Source organism: Procambarus clarkii, chromosome 16 (genome assembly GCF_040958095.1).
Source record: "Procambarus clarkii isolate CNS0578487 chromosome 16, FALCON_Pclarkii_2.0, whole genome shotgun sequence".
Taxonomy (NCBI): Eukaryota; Metazoa; Arthropoda; class Malacostraca; order Decapoda; family Cambaridae; genus Procambarus; species Procambarus clarkii.
The window spans coordinates 5142298-5160822 of NC_091165.1; the positions used below are offsets into that span (position 1 = coordinate 5142298).

Genomic DNA, 18525 nt, shown 5'->3' on the forward strand with positions numbered 1-18525 from the left:
ATAATATATATATGATAACCATCTTTGTAACCTATATGTAACTCCCTCTTTGTAACAAAGTTCAAATAAAGCAAATATATGTGTACATACAAAAGAATGGGGGTGGTAGAAGATAATATTAGTGTTTAGTGAGTGACCACAAGGTCTCCTCTGAATACTTTTTATTTTCTTCTCCTATGCTATGGGTCCCCACATTGGCACCAGAGGTCTTCCTCACAAACTTTTTATATAATATATATATATATAAATATTATATATATAAAGGTAAAACTAGCTAGTTATACGTAGATATATGATAACTAACCAACCCTACCAAACCTAACCTAATATATATATATAAATATATATATATATATAAATATATATATATATATAAATATATATATATATATAAATATATATATATATATATAAATATATATATATATAAATATATATATATATATAAATATATATATATATATATATAAATATATATATATATAAATATATATATATAAATATATATATAAATATATATATATATATATATAAATATATATATAAATATATATATATATATATATAAATATATATATAAATATATATATATATATAAATATATATATAAATATATATATATATATAAATATATATATAAATATATATATATATATAAATATATATATAAATATATATATATATATATAAATATATATATAAATATATATATAAATATATATATATATATATATATATAGGTTATATATATATATATATATATATATATATATATATATATATATATATATATATATATATATTTTATTAATGATATATATACATATATACACACAGAAACAAAGATTCTTCTATATAGACATTAGAGAAGATTCAGCGGTATGTCATGCACCAGGCTCTCCGCTGTTTTCATTATTCGTCATATCCGACTCTGCTATGTGATGCACATGTATTCTTGCTTCACCACCCTGTAATGAAATATTGTTTGTTACTAATTGTTTTCAATAATACATTATTTTATTATATAATATTTAATTTATTAATTAAAAACCCTTTCCATATTATAGAAAAAAACTAAAACAAGAATCTATATAAAACTATAGAATAGAATAGACTAATAGAATAGAATATATATATCATATATATATTTATATAAATAAATATATATATATATAAATATATGTATATATATTTATATATATATATATATTATTATATCCTGTATTATTCCAGCCCATTATTAGAGATAGTAGCCACCTCTTATTTTGGTTTTCTTTCATTATTAGTGCTCAGAAAATTAAATATATCTACATATTTAGTCAAAATCAATTACATTATTTTATCTTATTCATAGCATAAATGTTCACAAAGATTACTAAAAAGAGATTGAATTAGACTACAGCAAATTGGCAAACTTTACCTTGTATCTGTTTCCACCGTGTTTGTTTGGGGCGTTCTTCAACATATCAGCAATACTTGTCTCAACATCTCTTTCAGTTGCATTAGTGTGGGTGTTGATACAGGCTTCTGGAAAGTTATAAGAATTAATTAATATATATAATTATAATTCTTTTTGTCAGGAGACAAGAAGCCACAGAGTAATAACATTGTTGGCTTTTATTTAGGTGTTCCTCTGTTCTCCAGTCTTCCTCCGTCCCCTCGTCCCCTTTGTCCTCCCCAGCATTCTCCATTCCCCTGTCCCCTCGTCCTCCCCACCATTACCCTCTCCTCTGTTCCCTCGTCTTCCCCACCATCCCCCCTGTCGTCCTCCCCACCATTCTAAACTACCTCATCCCATGCATTCCATGATGGTCTGATGCTTCCATCTGAAAATTGGGAACATCAAAAGATCTGACTTTCCCAATTTTCTGATGGTAACATCAAATGATCTGATATTCCCATCACTGAAAAATAAAAACAGATAAAAAAAATGATATGAAAAAATAGAAAATAAAATATACTCATGAAATGAACAGAATGGTTAACAACGCAGCTCAATTGCAATGCAATGTCACAATAACATTTAAATATACTTTAAGATATAATCTAGAAGAAAATAAGGATATTGAAACGGTTCATGAACTCTATTTCAATAAAGGACACTATGGGGAACTTTGAAAAATAGTTATTGAGTATAATTAGACAGACTTGTTGCTAGGCAGAGGAGTAATGAGATATATGGCAAATTTTGCAAAATATACAATGAAGGTACACAAACATTCATACCCAAACAAAGCAAAATGCTAGGTAAGAACAAAGCATTTGGCCCGTAGGAGAAAGGAGATACCCACAAGACTAGAATACAAGTCATTAACAAGCATGCAAGTATAATACATAATACATGCAGACATATATATAATCCAAAAAAATGTCAAATTTACGTACTTATTATTACATTACAAATATCCAAGGTTTTGAAGACACGTTTCCTCTTGCGCCCAACGAGTGAATACTGAGACCAGACCCCATAGGTCCCTATCCTCCTCATCATTCGTCTCACTGTGTCTCCACAGCTTGCACCGCCCATTTGAGACAGCGTCTGGACCTGTTAAAATAATGCATAAGCTGTAAGGTAATAGAGAATAATATATATCTTTCAATCTCAACATTAGATTTTCTAATTTCCAACTGTATTAAATAAATAGCATTAAAATATTTTCCTTCTTAACTATTACAAAAATCAACGAATTTGAGTAACTTTTGCTTTTGTTTTATTTGTACCTTAAACATAACACTGAACAATCAATTATGTGCCACCCCACCTTCCTTCATCTGCAAAAAAACTAATCAAAAGACATATGTACAAGGCTAAAAAAATTCAGCAACACTTACCATACTCAGGCTAAAAGAATTAAGCAACACTTACCATACTCTTTTTATATTCACTGTTAACTTTTAGCTCATGTGACAGACTTTCCACCTGCTCAACAGTTTCAAGTGGGGATGGAAGAATGTCTTCCAGGATTGGTATATCTCCATGTGTTTTTGACATATGGGTTTCCGTCATTTTGACAATATTCAGGAATTTTGCAAAAATAATGGCATTTACTATTTTTAAAAGATTATTAGCAAATTTACAGAAATGGTGCATTCGGAAGACAAAACCGTGGTAGACATGGTTGGAACAAGTTAGGTGAGAGGGTGGTGGAGGCCAAAACCATAATCATAATCATCTGTATCAAACCTTATTACAGGTAAAACCAGTAGGCAGTCTACTGTATTTTATCAAACCGTTATTAGTATAATAGATCTCGTAATAATTTTGCAAAAATAATGGCATTTACTATTTTTAAAAGATTATTAGCAAATTTACAGAAATGGTGCATTCGGAAGACAAAACCGTGGTAGACATGGTTGGAACAAGTTAGGTGAGAGGGTGGTGGAGGCCAAAACCATAATCATAATCATCTGTATCAAACCTTATTACAGGTAAAACCAGTAGGCAGTCTACTGTATTTTATCAAACCGTTATTAGTATAATAGATCTCGTAATAATTTTGCAAAAATAATGGCATTTACTATTTTTAAAAGATTATTAGCAAATTTACAGAAATGGTGCATTCGGAAGACAAAACCGTGGTAGACATGGTTGGAACAAGTTAGGTGAGAGGGTGGTGGAGGCCAAAACCATAATCATAATCATCTGTATCAAACCTTATTACAGGTAAAACCAGTAGGCAGTCTACTGTATTTTATCAAACCGTTATTAGTATAATAGATCTCGTAATAATTTTGCAAAAATAATGGCATTTACTATTTTTAAAAGATTATTAGCAAATTTACAGAAATGGTGCATTCGGAAGACAAAACCGTGGTAGACATGGTTGGAACAAGTTAGGTGAGAGGGTGGTGGAGGCCAAAACCATAATCATAATCATCTGTATCAAACCTTATTACAGGTAAAACCAGTAGGCAGTCTACTGTATTTTATCAAACCGTTATTAGTATAATAGATCTCGTAATAATTTTGCAAAAATAATGGCATTTACTATTTTTAAAAGATTATTAGCAAATTTACAGAAATGGTGCATTCGGAAGACAAAACCGTGGTAGACATGGTTGGAACAAGTTAGGTGAGAGGGTGGTGGAGGCCAAAACCATAATCATAATCATCTGTATCAAACCTTATTACAGGTAAAACCAGTAGGCAGTCTACTGTATTTTATCAAACCGTTATTAGTATAATAGATCTCGTAATAATTTTGCAAAAATAATGGCATTTACTATTTTTAAAAGATTATTAGCAAATTTACAGAAATGGTGCATTCGGAAGACAAAACCGTGGTAGACATGGTTGGAACAAGTTAGGTGAGAGGGTGGTGGAGGCCAAAACCATAATCATAATCATCTGTATCAAACCTTATTACAGGTAAAACCAGTAGGCAGTCTACTGTATTTTATCAAACCGTTATTAGTATAATAGATCTCGTAATAATTTTGCAAAAATAATGGCATTTACTATTTTTAAAAGATTATTAGCAAATTTACAGAAATGGTGCATTCGGAAGACAAAACCAATTTTTCACTTTTGACAATTGAGCACCTGCTACATCCAGATTCTAGGGAAGAAAGGAAGGACGATCTTACTGGATCCCATAGCCTCTCCGAGGCACAAACCAGGCTTTTACATAACCCCCCCCCCTGCACCCGAGCTTTTTAAAATAGTAAATGCCATTATTTTTGCAAAATTATTACGAGATCTATTATACTAATAACGGTAAATAAATAATAAATAGTAAATAAATCAAAATCAGTTACATTATTTTATCTTATTCATAGCATAAATGTTCTCGAAGATTACTAAAAAGAAATTGAATTAGACTACAGCAAATTGGCAAACTTTACCTTGTATCTGTTTCCACCGAGTTTGTTTGGGGCGTTCTTCAACATATCAGCAATACTTGTCTCAACATCTCTTTCAGTTGCATTAGTGTGGGTGTTGATACAGGCTTCTGGAAATTTATAAGAATTAATTAATATATATAATTATAATTCACTTTGCTATTCCCCATTCCACAGTCCTCTCGTCCTTCCCACTTCCCTGTCCCCACATCATCCCCACTATTCCCACTTCCCTGTCCCATCGTCCTCCTTACCATTTTCCCCTCCCCTGTCCTTCTTCCTCCCCCACCATCTCCCATTCACCTGTCCCTTTGTCCTCCCCAGCATTCCCCTGTCCCCACCATCCCCAACTCCCCAGTCCCCTCGTCCTCCCCACCATTACCCTCTCCTCTGTCCCCTCGTCTTCCCCACCATACCCCCCTCTCGTCCTCCCCACCATTCCAAACTACCTCATCCGATGCATTCTATAATGGTCTGATGCTTCCATCAGAAAATTGGGAACATCAAATGATCTGATATTCCCATCACTGAAAAATAAGAACAGCTAAAAAAATGAAATGAAAAAAATAAAAAAATAAACTATACTCATGAAATGAACAGTATGGTAAACAACACAGCTCAATTTCAATGCAATGTCACACAAAATTATTAAATCGAAATGAAAATAAATTGAAATCTATGAAAATTCAAATTATCAATACAATCGGAAATATTGAAATAATATCGCAACATAATATAGTGTGGGTTGCTCTTACGTGCAACAGACGGTGCTGTTTTTCAAAAAAGGCATGGTTTTACCTGTCACAAGTGTGGCATCTATACTTATACTCACGAAATGAACGGTATGGTAAACAACATAGCTCAATTGCAATGCAATGTCACAATAACATTTAATAACAATAATAACTAACATTTAAATATACTTTAAGATATAATCTAGAAGAAAATAAGAACATTGAAACGGTTCATGAACTCGATTTCAATAAAGGACACTATGGGGAACTTTGAAAAACAGTTAATGAGTATAATTAGACAGACTTGTTGCTAGGCAGAGGAGTAAATAATGAGATATATGGCAAATTTTGCAAAATATACGGCACACAAACATTCATACCCAAACAAAGCAAAATGCTAGGTAAGAACAAAGCAGTTGGCCCGTAGGGGAAAGGAGATACCCACAAGACTGGAATACAAGTCATTAACAAGCACACAAGTACTACACTACACAACAACCGCACTACTACCAGAACTGAACGAATCACTACCAAAACAACACATTGCACATCACTACCAAAACAACACAACACAACACAAGCATTGGCAAAGAATTATAGACCAGTTGCACTAACATCCCACATAATAAAATTATTTGAGAGTGATCAGGAGTCAGATTACTAGTTTTATAGAGACCAATGACCTCCACAATCCAGGCCAACAAGGATTTAGAGCAGTTTCTATGATCGAGCCACTGAGATCTATAAAGAATTCTGATCAAGAAAGAGATCTAGGGGTGGTTTTAGATAGAAAACTATAACCTGAGGATCATATTAAGAACATTCTGCGAGGGGCCTATGCTACACTTTTTAACTTTAGAATTGCTTTTAAATACATAGGTCAAAAAGTTTTAAAAGTTTTAAAAGTTTTTTAAACCTCTCGTGTATCATGAGTGTGTTAAAGCATCAGATGGTGCATTCAGATGATGAATATTACCTAGTTCCTTCATCTGGGAAGAATGAACACATATTGGTGCATTCGGTGAATAAAACTAACTACTGTAGTTTAATTGATCAACAGACTGTATATCATATGCAGACTGTATGTGGATCTGCGGGCCACTCCAAACAACACCCTGGTGGACCAAGCTCCACCAGGGCTAAAGCACAAAGTGATATAGATGTGATAGAGAAACTAGGTCAAATGGAAGAGTAGGTCTGTATATTAAACAGCACCTGACGTGCACAGAGCTACTAATCTCAATGTGGTGGTAGAGTGGTGGGGGGGGGGGGAAACATTGCAGAAAAAAACAAAAATACAATTTGGTCAACAAAACAGCATTGTTTAAAATAGAAGACATGGGTTGTCATTTTGGGGGTAAGGTAGGTTACATTGAGTTAATTAGTTAGTACTTAGTTTTTATCTTAAACTGGTTGGGAGAGGTACAGTGTTGCTGTGCTGGTGAAAGAACACCTAAAGGTAAATTAAATAATGATTGCGAATCCACAAGAAGTTGACATAATATCGCTAGAGATCTGCAATCAGGATGATAAACTTTCCTTAAAGAATTTGACAAACACTTGCTGATAGGACATGAAGTAAATGAAATGTATGTCAAGTTTTGTGAAATATATGATAAAAGCACAACAAAATTTGTACCAAAGGAGAGATGCAGAACTAGGAAAAGGGGTTTGTTCAACAGAAATTGCGAGAGGGCCTGAGACCCAAACACACACAAATGGAATCAATATATAGCAAGAGGCCAAACCCCCAAACATACAAGCGATGCAAAGATGCGAGAAACAGCAGCAGCATTAAGGAGAGGGACTTAAGGACCATAAATAAAGTGTGAAAATAAACTCGAGTAAATTTTTTTAACTACTCTCGACAGTGAAGAAAAACAAATATTCAGACGATTTGTGTTAGAATCATTAATCTTACACTTTCGGTCATATTCAACAACACAAATACATACACACACATTCCTGTTGCTGTAGCAAGTGAAGAATTACACACACAGATCACAATAACGTGATGCATCAAATGAACAAATCCACAAGGGCCGTGACGAGGATTCGAACCTGCGTCCGGGAGCATCCCAGACACTGCCTTAATCGACTGAGCTACAACAGGGTAAAAGGGTTGAAACCGAAGTTCTACTGAACTTACTGGATCCCATAGCCTCTCCGAGGCACAAACCAGGCTTTTACACAACCCCCCCCCCTGCACCCGAGCTATGTCAACAGGCCGTTCTCCCTCTTCGCCCTTCCGAATGCACCATATCAGTAAATTTTTTAATAATCTTTTAAAAATAGTAAATGCCACTATTTTTGCAAAATTATTACGAGATCTATTATTCTATAGAATAATGCATATAAATGCATATATGCATATAAATACAAAACATAAATACAAAACAAGTAAATGTAAATAATTTTACCTTGCACCTAGATCCACCAAGCCTGTATGGCGCGCGTTTCAGTACTTCGGAAATCTAGAACTATCTTGAATCTCTAATCTGCAATGAAACAATACATATTATTGCACTTACCAAAACATGGATGAATGTAGAAAATACAGAACTATTAGCTGAATATCAAATAAATGGATTTAATCTATTTCACACAGATAGATATATTAGATATTATATTATATTCCTTTCCTCCCTAGAATCTGGATGTAGCAGGTGCTCAATTGTCAAAAGTGAAAAATTTGGTTTATTTAACATACACGCCATAGACCGGCTTGGGAAAAAAAGTTCATAAATCCCAGGGGCCATAGACCGGCTTGGGAAAAAAAGTTCGTAAAACCCAGGGGCCATAGACCGGCTATGAAAGAAAATTTGAGAAAACCCTGGGGCCATAGAACGGCTATTTAATCCCCTTGAACGGACCTGTGCATGGACCACTGAGGCATAAAAAAAAACACGGGCCATAGACCGGCTTGGGAAAAAGAAGTTCGTAAAACCCTGGGGCCATAGAACGGCTATTTAATCCCCTTGAACGGACATGTGCATGGACCACTGAGGCATAAAAAAAAACACGGGCCATAGACCGGCTTGGGAAAAAGAAGTTCGTAAAACCCTGGGGCCATAGAACGGCTATTTAATCCCCTTGAACGGACATGTGCATGGACCACTGAGGCATCGAAAAAAAACATGGGCCATAGACCGGCTTGGGAAAACAAGCTAGGTTAGGCTAGGTAAAAAAGAAAGGAGCTAGGTTAGACTATGTATGTTTAAATCTCTGATTTAAACAGAGCCAGTGTTCAGTCAAATAACTGAATTTATCAAATCTTATCCTTGTATAATATACAAGCTGATGTGAGATCCCTGTCTACAGGTGGACTGGAACTATTATCCAGTAGGCAATCTACTGTATTTTATCAAACCGTTATTAGTATAATAGATCTCGTAATAATTTTGCATAAATAATGGCATTTACTATTTTTAAAAGATTATTAGCAAATTTACAGAAATGGTGCATTCGGAAGACAAAACCAATTTTTCACTTTTGACAATTGAGCACCTGCTACATCCAGATTCTAAAAAAGTTCGTAAAACCCAGGGGCCATAGACCGGCTATGAAAGAAAATTTGAGAAAACCCTGGGGCCATAGAACGGCTATTTAATCCCCTTGAACGGACCTGTGCATGGACCACTGAGGCATAAAAAAAAACACGGGCCATAGACCGGCTTGGGAAAAAGAAGTTCGTAAAACCCTGGGGCCATAGAACGGCTATTTAATCCCCTTGAACGGACATGTGCATGGACCACTGAGGCATCGAAAAAAAACATGGGCCATAGACCGGCTTGGGAAAACAAGCTAGGTTAGGCTAGGTAAAAAAGAAAGGAGCTAGGTTAGACTATGTATGTTTAAATCTCTGATTTAAACAGAGCCAGTGTTCAGTCAAATAACTGAATTTATCAAATCTTATCCTTGTATAATATACAAGCTGATGTGAGATCCCTGTCTACAGGTGGACTGGAACTATTATCCAGTAGGCAATCTACTGTATTTTATCAAACCGTTATTAGTATAATAGATCTCGTAATAATTTTGCAAAAATAATGGCATTTACTATTTTTAAAAGATTATTAGCAAATTTACAGAAATGGTGCATTCGGAAGACAAAACCAATTTTTCACTTTTGACAATTGAGCACCTGCTACATCCAGATTCTAAAAAAGTTCGTAAAACCCAGGGGCCATAGACCGGCTATGAAAGAAAATTTGAGAAAACCCTGGGGCCATAGAACGGCTATTTAATCCCCTTGAACGGACCTGTGCATGGACCACTGAGGCATAAAAAAAAACACGGGCCATAGACCGGCTTGGGAAAAAGAAGTTCGTAAAACCCTGGGGCCATAGAACGGCTATTTAATCCCCTTGAACGGACATGTGCATGGACCACTGAGGCATCGAAAAAAAACATGGGCCATAGACCGGCTTGGGAAAACAAGCTAGGTTAGGCTAGGTAAAAAAGAAAGGAGCTAGGTTAGACTATGTATGTTTAAATCTCTGATTTAAACAGAGCCAGTGTTCAGTCAAATAACTGAATTTATCAAATCTTATCCTTGTATAATATACAAGCTGATGTGAGATCCCTGTCTACAGGTGGACTGGAACTATTATCCAGTAGGCAATCTACTGTATTTTATCAAACCGTTATTAGTATAATAGATCTCGTAATAATTTTGCAAAAATAATGGCATTTACTATTTTTAAAAGATTATTAGCAAATTTACAGAAATGGTGCATTCGGAAGACAAAACCAATTTTTCACTTTTGACAATTGAGCACCTGCTACATCCAGATTCTAAAAAAGTTCGTAAAACCCAGGGGCCATAGACCGGCTATGAAAGAAAATTTGAGAAAACCCTGGGGCCATAGAACGGCTATTTAATCCCCTTGAACGGACCTGTGCATGGACCACTGAGGCATAAAAAAAAACACGGGCCATAGACCGGCTTGGGAAAAAGAAGTTCGTAAAACCCTGGGGCCATAGAACGGCTATTTAATCCCCTTGAACGGACATGTGCATGGACCACTGAGGCATCGAAAAAAAACATGGGCCATAGACCGGCTTGGGAAAACAAGCTAGGTTAGGCTAGGTAAAAAAGAAAGGAGCTAGGTTAGACTATGTATGTTTAAATCTCTGATTTAAACAGAGCCAGTGTTCAGTCAAATAACTGAATTTATCAAATCTTATCCTTGTATAATATACAAGCTGATGTGAGATCCCTGTCTACAGGTGGACTGGAACTATTATCCAGTAGGCAATCTACTGTATTTTATCAAACCGTTATTAGTATAATAGATCTCGTAATAATTAAGCAAAAATAATGGCATTTACTATTTTTAAAAGATTATTAGCAAATTTACAGAAATGGTGCATTCGGAAGACAAAACCAATTTTCACTTTTGACAATTGAGCACCTGCTACATCCAGATTCTAAAAAAGTTCGTAAAACCCAGGGGCCATAGACCGGCTATGAAAGAAAATTTGAGAAAACCCTGGGGCCATAGAACGGCTATTTAATCCCCTTGAACGGACCTGTGCATGGACCACTGAGGCATAAAAAAAAACACGGGCCATAGACCGGCTTGGGAAAAAGAAGTTCGTAAAACCCTGGGGCCATAGAACGGCTATTTAATCCCCTTGAACGGACATGTGCATGGACCACTGAGGCATCGAAAAAAAACATGGGCCATAGACCGGCTTGGGAAAACAAGCTAGGTTAGGCTAGGTAAAAAAGAAAGGAGCTAGGTTAGACTATGTATGTTTAAATCTCTGATTTAAACAGAGCCAGTGTTCAGTCAAATAACTGAATTTATCAAATCTTATCCTTGTATAATATACAAGCTGATGTGAGATCCCTGTCTACAGGTGGACTGGAACTTCTATCAACTAATCCATACATCAAACCTGTCCCTTACAGCCCACAATCTATCATTAGGAAAACCATGTGAGAAATCTTTAAGGAATTCTGATAAAGAAAGAGATCTAGGGGTGGTTCTAAATAGAAAACTATCACCTGAGGACCACATAAAGAACATTGTGTGAGGAGCCTATGCCATGCATTCCAACTTCAACAGCATGTTGTGGGGTGCCGATATTGTGTGCTAGGTTAGGCTAGGTTAGGCTAGGTAAAAAAGAAAGGAGCTAGGTTAGACTATGTATGTTTAAATCTCTGATTTAAACAGAGCCAGTGTTCAGTCAAATAACTGAATTTATCAAATCTTATCCTTGTATAATATACAAGCTGATGTGAGATCCCTGTCTACAGGTGGACTGGAACTTCTATCAACTAATCCATACATCAAACCTGTCCCTTACAGCCCACAATCTATCATTAGGAAAACCATGTGAGAAATCTTTAAGGAATTCTGATAAAGAAAGAGATCTAGGGGTGGTTCTAAATAGAAAACTATCACCTGAGGACCACATAAAGAACATTGTGTGAGGAGCCTATGCCATGCATTCCAACTTCAACAGCATGTTGTGGGGTGCCGATATTGTGTGCTAGGTTAGGCTAGGTAAAAAAGAAAGGAGCTAGGTTAGACTATGTATGTTTAAATCTCTGATTTAAACAGAGCCAGTGTTCAGTCAAATAACTGAATTTATCAAATCTTATCCTTGTATAATATACAAGCTGATGTGAGATCCCTGTCTACAGGTGGACTGGAACTTCTATCAACTAATCCATACATCAAACCTGTCCCTTACAGCCCACAATCTATCATTAGGAAAACCATGTGAGAAATCTTTAAGGAATTCTGATAAAGAAAGAGATCTAGGGGTGGTTCTAAATAGAAAACTATCACCTGAGGACCACATAAAGAACATTGTGTGAGGAGCCTATGCCATGCATTCCAACTTCAACAGCATGTTGTGGGGTGCCGATATTGTGTGCTAGGTTAGGCTAGGTTAGGCTAGGTAAAAAAGAAAGGAGCTAGGTTAGACTATGTATGTTTAAATCTCTGATTTAAACAGAGCCAGTGTTCAGTCAAATAACTGAATTTATCAAATCTTATCCTTGTATAATATACAAGCTGATGTGAGATCCCTGTCTACAGGTGGACTGGAACTTCTATCAACTAATCCATACATCAAACCTGTCCCTTACAGCCCACAATCTATCATTAGGAAAACCATGTGAGAAATCTTTAAGGAATTCTGATAAAGAAAGAGATCTAGGGGTGGTTCTAAATAGAAAACTATCACCTGAGGACCACATAAAGAACATTGTGTGAGGAGCCTATGCCATGCATTCCAACTTCAACAGCATGTTGTGGGGTGCCGATATTGTGTGCCATCACATGTAAACCAATCAAGCCCACAAATACGTCAACATGGACCAGCATTACACCGTCTAACATACTCTGTCAGATGTAACAACTAAATTTGTGAATTCAAGACCTAATCTATTGCATAACACAGTGTTAGTACGAGAAAAACATTACTTACATTCGAAGCCGTGTTTTAAAATGGCGGCGGTCTTGTACTGACGCTCCACACTGTGTGTTCGTTTGCGTATGATGAACGTGTGACAATTTACTACAACAATTATTTAATTATTCTTATTCTTTATTTTAATATTTTTAGGGTACATGAAATTTCAAACTTATTTGCACACAATAATATAATTGCATTGTCATAACCTTTATATATTACGGAAAATACGATGACATGAACGAAGTCAAAGTGAAGTTGAAGTCAAAGTCATTCGCCGAACGTATTAGTCATTTTTTTTCTCCCAAACGATAGGGGTAACAAATCCACAGAGAATATAAGTGTACAGTAAAGTCAATTTTATTCAGGAAAGTACATACATAGTTGATTTACAAACATAATGTTGGATTTATAGATGGAGCTAGTGCATACAATACCTAAAGCCACTATAGTAGGCCTATAGCATTTCAGGCAACCGGGCAGTATATATGGACCCCTTACTCAAATCTCTGAATATGTTAGATATTAAGTCCCTGCACATACTCTCATGTGTATTTTATATATATAAAACGCTGCACTGTAATGTCAATCCTGACCTTAAAAGCTTCCTAGAAGGTTGTAACAGATCCCATGAGCACCACACCAGAAACAAATACCTATTTTATATTCCAAGAGTACGACTTAGTCAAACTAGAAATGCTTTACAAATCAAGAGACCTCGAATGTGGAATGACCTTCCCAATTATGTTAAAAACTGTACCTCTCCCAACCAGTTTAAGATAAATAAAGATAAATTTATAAGTTAAGAAAAATTCCACAAATCAACAACCCTGTTACTGACCCTGTATTTACCCAAGTCTTTCCTAAATCTAAACTTATCCAATTTATACCCATTGTTTCGTGTTCTATCTTGTGTTGACAATTTTAATACCCTATTAATATCCCCTTTGTTATATCTATTCAGGAAATTGTGGTTGATCTCGAACCCATTGATAATGTGACGACTTATACAGAATTTTGTATCTATATCATCAAGATTGTAACCAGCTTAGCTAAATGTAGTGTGGGGTTCAGTCCCTAAGCCCATATATGTGCCTCTCTAACCATTTAGGTTACAGGGCAAAAACATAAAAACAAAGGTAACTGCAGAAGGCCTATTGGCCCATACCAGGCAGCTCCTATCTATAACAGATAAACACTAAGTACTACCTAATTAACTCAATGTAACCTACCAACCTAACCCCCAAAATGTCAATCCATATCTTTTATTTTAAACAATGCTGTTTTGTTGACCAAATTGTATTTTTACTCTTTTTCTGTCATGTTTCTCCCACCCCTGTTTTTTCCCTTTTTTCTTATTTTTTCTCAACATAATTCATACTTTAATTATGCGGATCAGGACATCACCTGATCAAACACATCAAACATCGTTTGACCACCATCAAACACACACATTTCGTGTGTGTTTGACGCTCACTGATATGTACCAGCGTTGTTTTATATATGGTGCTATTCTATCTTACGCTTTGTTGCTCTTTTTTACCTACGGGCTCATAGAACATTCTATTGCGAAAACATTGGCACAAAAATGAATGACGTACATACAATAATAATGTCAGGACAGTGATATAATTATAAACTTTCAAAGCACTGTATCGCCCATGTGTCGTCTTGTCACCAATACTGGGTAACAGTTCCGCCACTTCCCACACTCTTGCGGGTGGGCAGCGACCATTATTCTACGTTTATATTCATATCACCGTGTTGGGAATTTCATTGCGAGTACATTGATACCAAAATTAACGCTGTAGGACAAGTGTGGAAGTGATAACAATCCCAAGAGTAAAAACATTTTGTTGCTCTTGGGCACTCACGGCGAGTCATCTACGTAGGTATTTATTGGGTGCTGGTATTCATATAACTTTTGGTGACCGTTTTTGCTGATTTTCTTCTAGAGAATGTTATTGCGAACACGTTGGTACCAAAATGAAATACATAGCTCGAGAACTAAGGTCAGGAGAGTAAAAAGAGTATACACATTTTTGTTTTGACGCTTAATTAAGGTTATTGTGAGTACTCATCGCCTGCCTAGAAACTGGAACTAGTAATTCCATCTATCATACATATCATACAAGAGGAGCCACACATCTATGGATCATCCAATAAAATCAGCAGACTTCTAGATGTTACTACTGCTTGGCTTAGACTCGGTTACAAGTATCTCTGGGAATTCTCATTATCTGCTGATGTAGACCTGACCAAATGTAAACTGTGTCAACAAAATTATTCGCACACCCTCCGTCACTATGTGATGGAGTGCGAAAAGATACATGAATTTAGAGACAATTCTATAACCAATGTTCCAGCGATGTGTCAATATTTCATTCAAAATGATCTGCTACCAGAAATTTTAGCCAAATATCCCCAGTTTGCTAACTGTAGATAACAACTAAGTGATTGTAACCTATCCACCGCTGCCCACTGGATGGGGGACAGTGTGCAGGACAAACATATAAATTTTGATACTAGCTCTCCACATATGTCAGTTGCTTAATTTAGAACCTGTACTTGAGGTCGATCTCGAACCCATTGTTGATGTGATGACTTATATTGAATTTTGTAACTAGCTCATCAAGATTGTAACTTGCTTAGCTAAATGAATTGTGGGGTTCAGTCCCTGAGCCCATTATGTGCCTCTGTAACCCTTTCCACAACCGCCCACAAGATGGGTATGGGGTGCATAATGGGGTGGGGTGTCTTGGCCAAACGTGCCACATCAAAACCACAAGTTGACATTGAATGTGAATTAACAATGAGACAAGTAAGATTTATACTAATACATTTATACTAACTCTGTTGAGCGTTGACCATTTATACATCAAATCTGTTGATGTGAGCACTTTAGTTTAGTCTGCCGTTTAAAGAAAAAAAGAGCATATCAATGGTATATCACAGAAAACGAATTTATCATAAACTCATGTATTTGTCTTATCATATTGAACTGCATTCATATTTTTAATATATAACAATATGAATATACAAATTTCTGTAAATCCCCTACCTTGTTGGAATCTGTGGAAATGAATGAGCAAATGTGCTGGCTGAAGGCGCTGAAGGAAACCACATTGGTTTCATTTTGGATACAAATGTCCATGGAAATTCAAAATGGAAACTAATTATATAGTTGAACCTGCAGAGACGAGTTTAAGAATCTGTGTTGAGAGTGATGGACACAGCCTTCACAATTATACTTCAGAGAATGTAAACATCTAAGAGTCATTAGAAATATGTGTAGAATAATAAACCCTACATTGTTTGAGTTAGGGAAAACACCATTTGTGATATATAGATACTATAGCTGTTCCTAAAGATTCACCCTTTTTTGCACCAGCAAGATAACATATAAGATTTTAAGAGTTGACGAATGTTAATATTCTTGTTTGATAAACTGTGAACTTGAGACATAGTTAATAAGAACATATTAACACAACAAAATGTTTTCAGAATCCTTAACACCACTTTCCAACAACTTATATAATTTATATAAATTATTTTAGAGAATAATACATAAATTATATATTTAAACATGATATAGTGTTTAGTGGAATGTATAAGGAGTCAAATTGTGTTAAAAAGAGCAATTTTTAGAAAATTTGGAAAAATACTTTTTTCTGTTCAAATTATAACTAAATGGATTATAAAGGTTTCACTCAGCCAATATATATCATTCACAATTTATTAATGAATTTTACAAAAAAACACCATAAATTTTATATTTAAACATGTAAAAACTATTTGTTTTACATTTGGAAGAAAATAATTGTAGAAAAACAATTTATAATTAAACCTTTGTGTTTGGATTTTTTGAGTAAAAGTTTCTCAAAGGCTTTCCTGCACCATTCTCAATGCAAATCATTCCCACACCTATGGCAAGAGATAGGCGAACGTTTTGTAGATGATTTGTGTTTGCTGGGCTGCTTCTCCTTCAAACGGATCTGTGCTTCCCAGGGCTGTCGGGGTGGTGGTGTGTGAGACTCCCCCTCCCTCCCCCCGCCCTCTACTTCGTCACCTCTGGTAGTTTCCTCGTTCTCACGTGCCTCTTCTCCTGCGCCGGTTCTGTCGTCCCCGCTGGATACCTCACGTGTGCTGGAGTCTACCCTTCCGCCTGCTGTGTCTCTTCCTTCTCCGGTTCCGGTCTCCGTAAATGGAAGTGGCTTTTTGCCCCGCGTTGTTAAGGCTGCTGTTCTGCGTGATCGTGCTGCCCCGGCTTTGGGGCCGCCTGCCGTTGGTTCTTCTGGGGCACCGCTTGCTGGGGGTGACAGTTCCGACGATCAGCGGCCTCTTTTTAAGCGCCGTCGTTTGGCTTGGGCTGCGTCACCTCGCCGGACGTGGGCATGATGCTGTGGACGACGCTGTGTTGTCACCTGTGGCGCCTTTTGAGTTGGACGCTGTGCCTCCTGCTGGTGGCTCCCCTCAGTGAGCGGTAGCCCCTGGTGATCGAGACCTTGTAGTGGTGTTGTCGAAGGATGTGCGAGGGGGGGGGGCCTTTGCTCCTGTTCCGGTTGGTGGGGGCGCTGGGGCGCATGCGGACCCACCCTCCGCGGGGCTCGGTGTGGTGCCCGGCGTCGAACGGAGTGTGCGCCCTAGTAGGCGGGCCAGTGTGCGGCCTGCTGTGCAGCGCGAGGTGCTTCCAAGTGTGCAGCCCTGTGACCAGCTTCCTAGGGGGAAACCCATCCCTTTCGTCCTCCCGTCCGGCGAGGTGATCGACATCTAAGGCAACTCTGACTTTTGAGTGTGATGCCCTGGTGCCCATCTACCATCTGGGTTCCGCGGGCGCAGTGTTTTGTCTTGGGCGTGCCGAATTCGATGTCTCGGCTTACTGTGACTCCTGGATATCTGCTTCCTGAAGGTGACCAACTTGTTTGGGAAGCTTATTGCTTACGGTTTCCAACTCGGGAGTACCCGGAGAAGTATGAGTGATTGGTGTGGTTGATTTCTGTCTGTATTGTGCGTGATGTTTCCTCGGCGCCTGCGTGCACAGGTGGGTGTCCTTGTCTGTGTGTGTGGGCGGTGTGGGTGTTGTTCCTGACCCCTGCGTGGCCTGTTTTGTTGTGTTTGCAATTTGTTTTGTACTTTGCCTTTGGTATGGGTGTTTGTGTTGTGGTTGTGGGTGTTTGGTGTTATTTCTTTTGTGTCGTTGCACGCACCCCGTGTATTGTGTTGGGGTGGCGGGCGGGGTGGTTGTGTATGTCGCTTGTGTGCGTGTGTTTATTTTCTTGTCCTGGTGATTGCTTTATTATCTGTACAAAATTTATGTTATTTATGTTCTCGTATGTAGTTTTTTGAGTGTCATGTTACTTAGTTGTTGGTGCCCTTATTTGTGTCCGGTTCTGCTCCTTTGTGTGGGGGGTTGGACTGCCTGTGCTTGTGTTTTTTTTTCCCTTTTCTGCCTTAGGGGTGGTTGGCTTTTTGTACTTTTGGTATGGATTTGTTTTTGTTATTGTCCTTATGTCCT

At 36.9% G+C, this 18525-nt stretch overlaps 1 protein-coding gene across 1 annotated transcript; it reads right to left on the minus strand.

Annotated features, from left to right (window-relative positions):
- Positions 1-826: 826 nt before the first annotated feature.
- On the minus strand, positions 827-8075 carry LOC138365405 (uncharacterized). Its single transcript, XM_069325714.1, has 5 exons — positions 7997-8075; positions 4846-4952; positions 2386-2545; positions 1421-1527; positions 827-968 (listed from the first exon to the last, which is right to left on the minus strand). The coding sequence occupies exons 2-5, from the start codon at positions 4888-4890 to the stop codon at positions 885-887; spliced, it is 396 nt and encodes a 131-aa protein (XP_069181815.1). The 5' UTR covers positions 4891-4952; positions 7997-8075; the 3' UTR covers positions 827-884.
- Positions 8076-18525: the final 10450 nt, after the last annotated feature.

Excerpts from the sequence above, each read along its gene's own strand:
- LOC138365405 (XM_069325714.1), bottom strand. The coding sequence starts at position 4,890 with ATGTTGAAGAACGCCCCAAACAAACTCGGTGGAAACAGATACAAG. Across the intron at positions 1,528-2,385 it reads TATTTGTAATGTAATAATAA|AAGCCTGTATCAACACCCAC; the intron begins GTACGTAAATTT and ends ATAACTTTCCAG. Across the intron at positions 969-1,420 it reads ACGGTGGAAACAGATACAAG|GGTGGTGAAGCAAGAATACA; the intron begins GTAAAGTTTGCC and ends ATTTCATTACAG.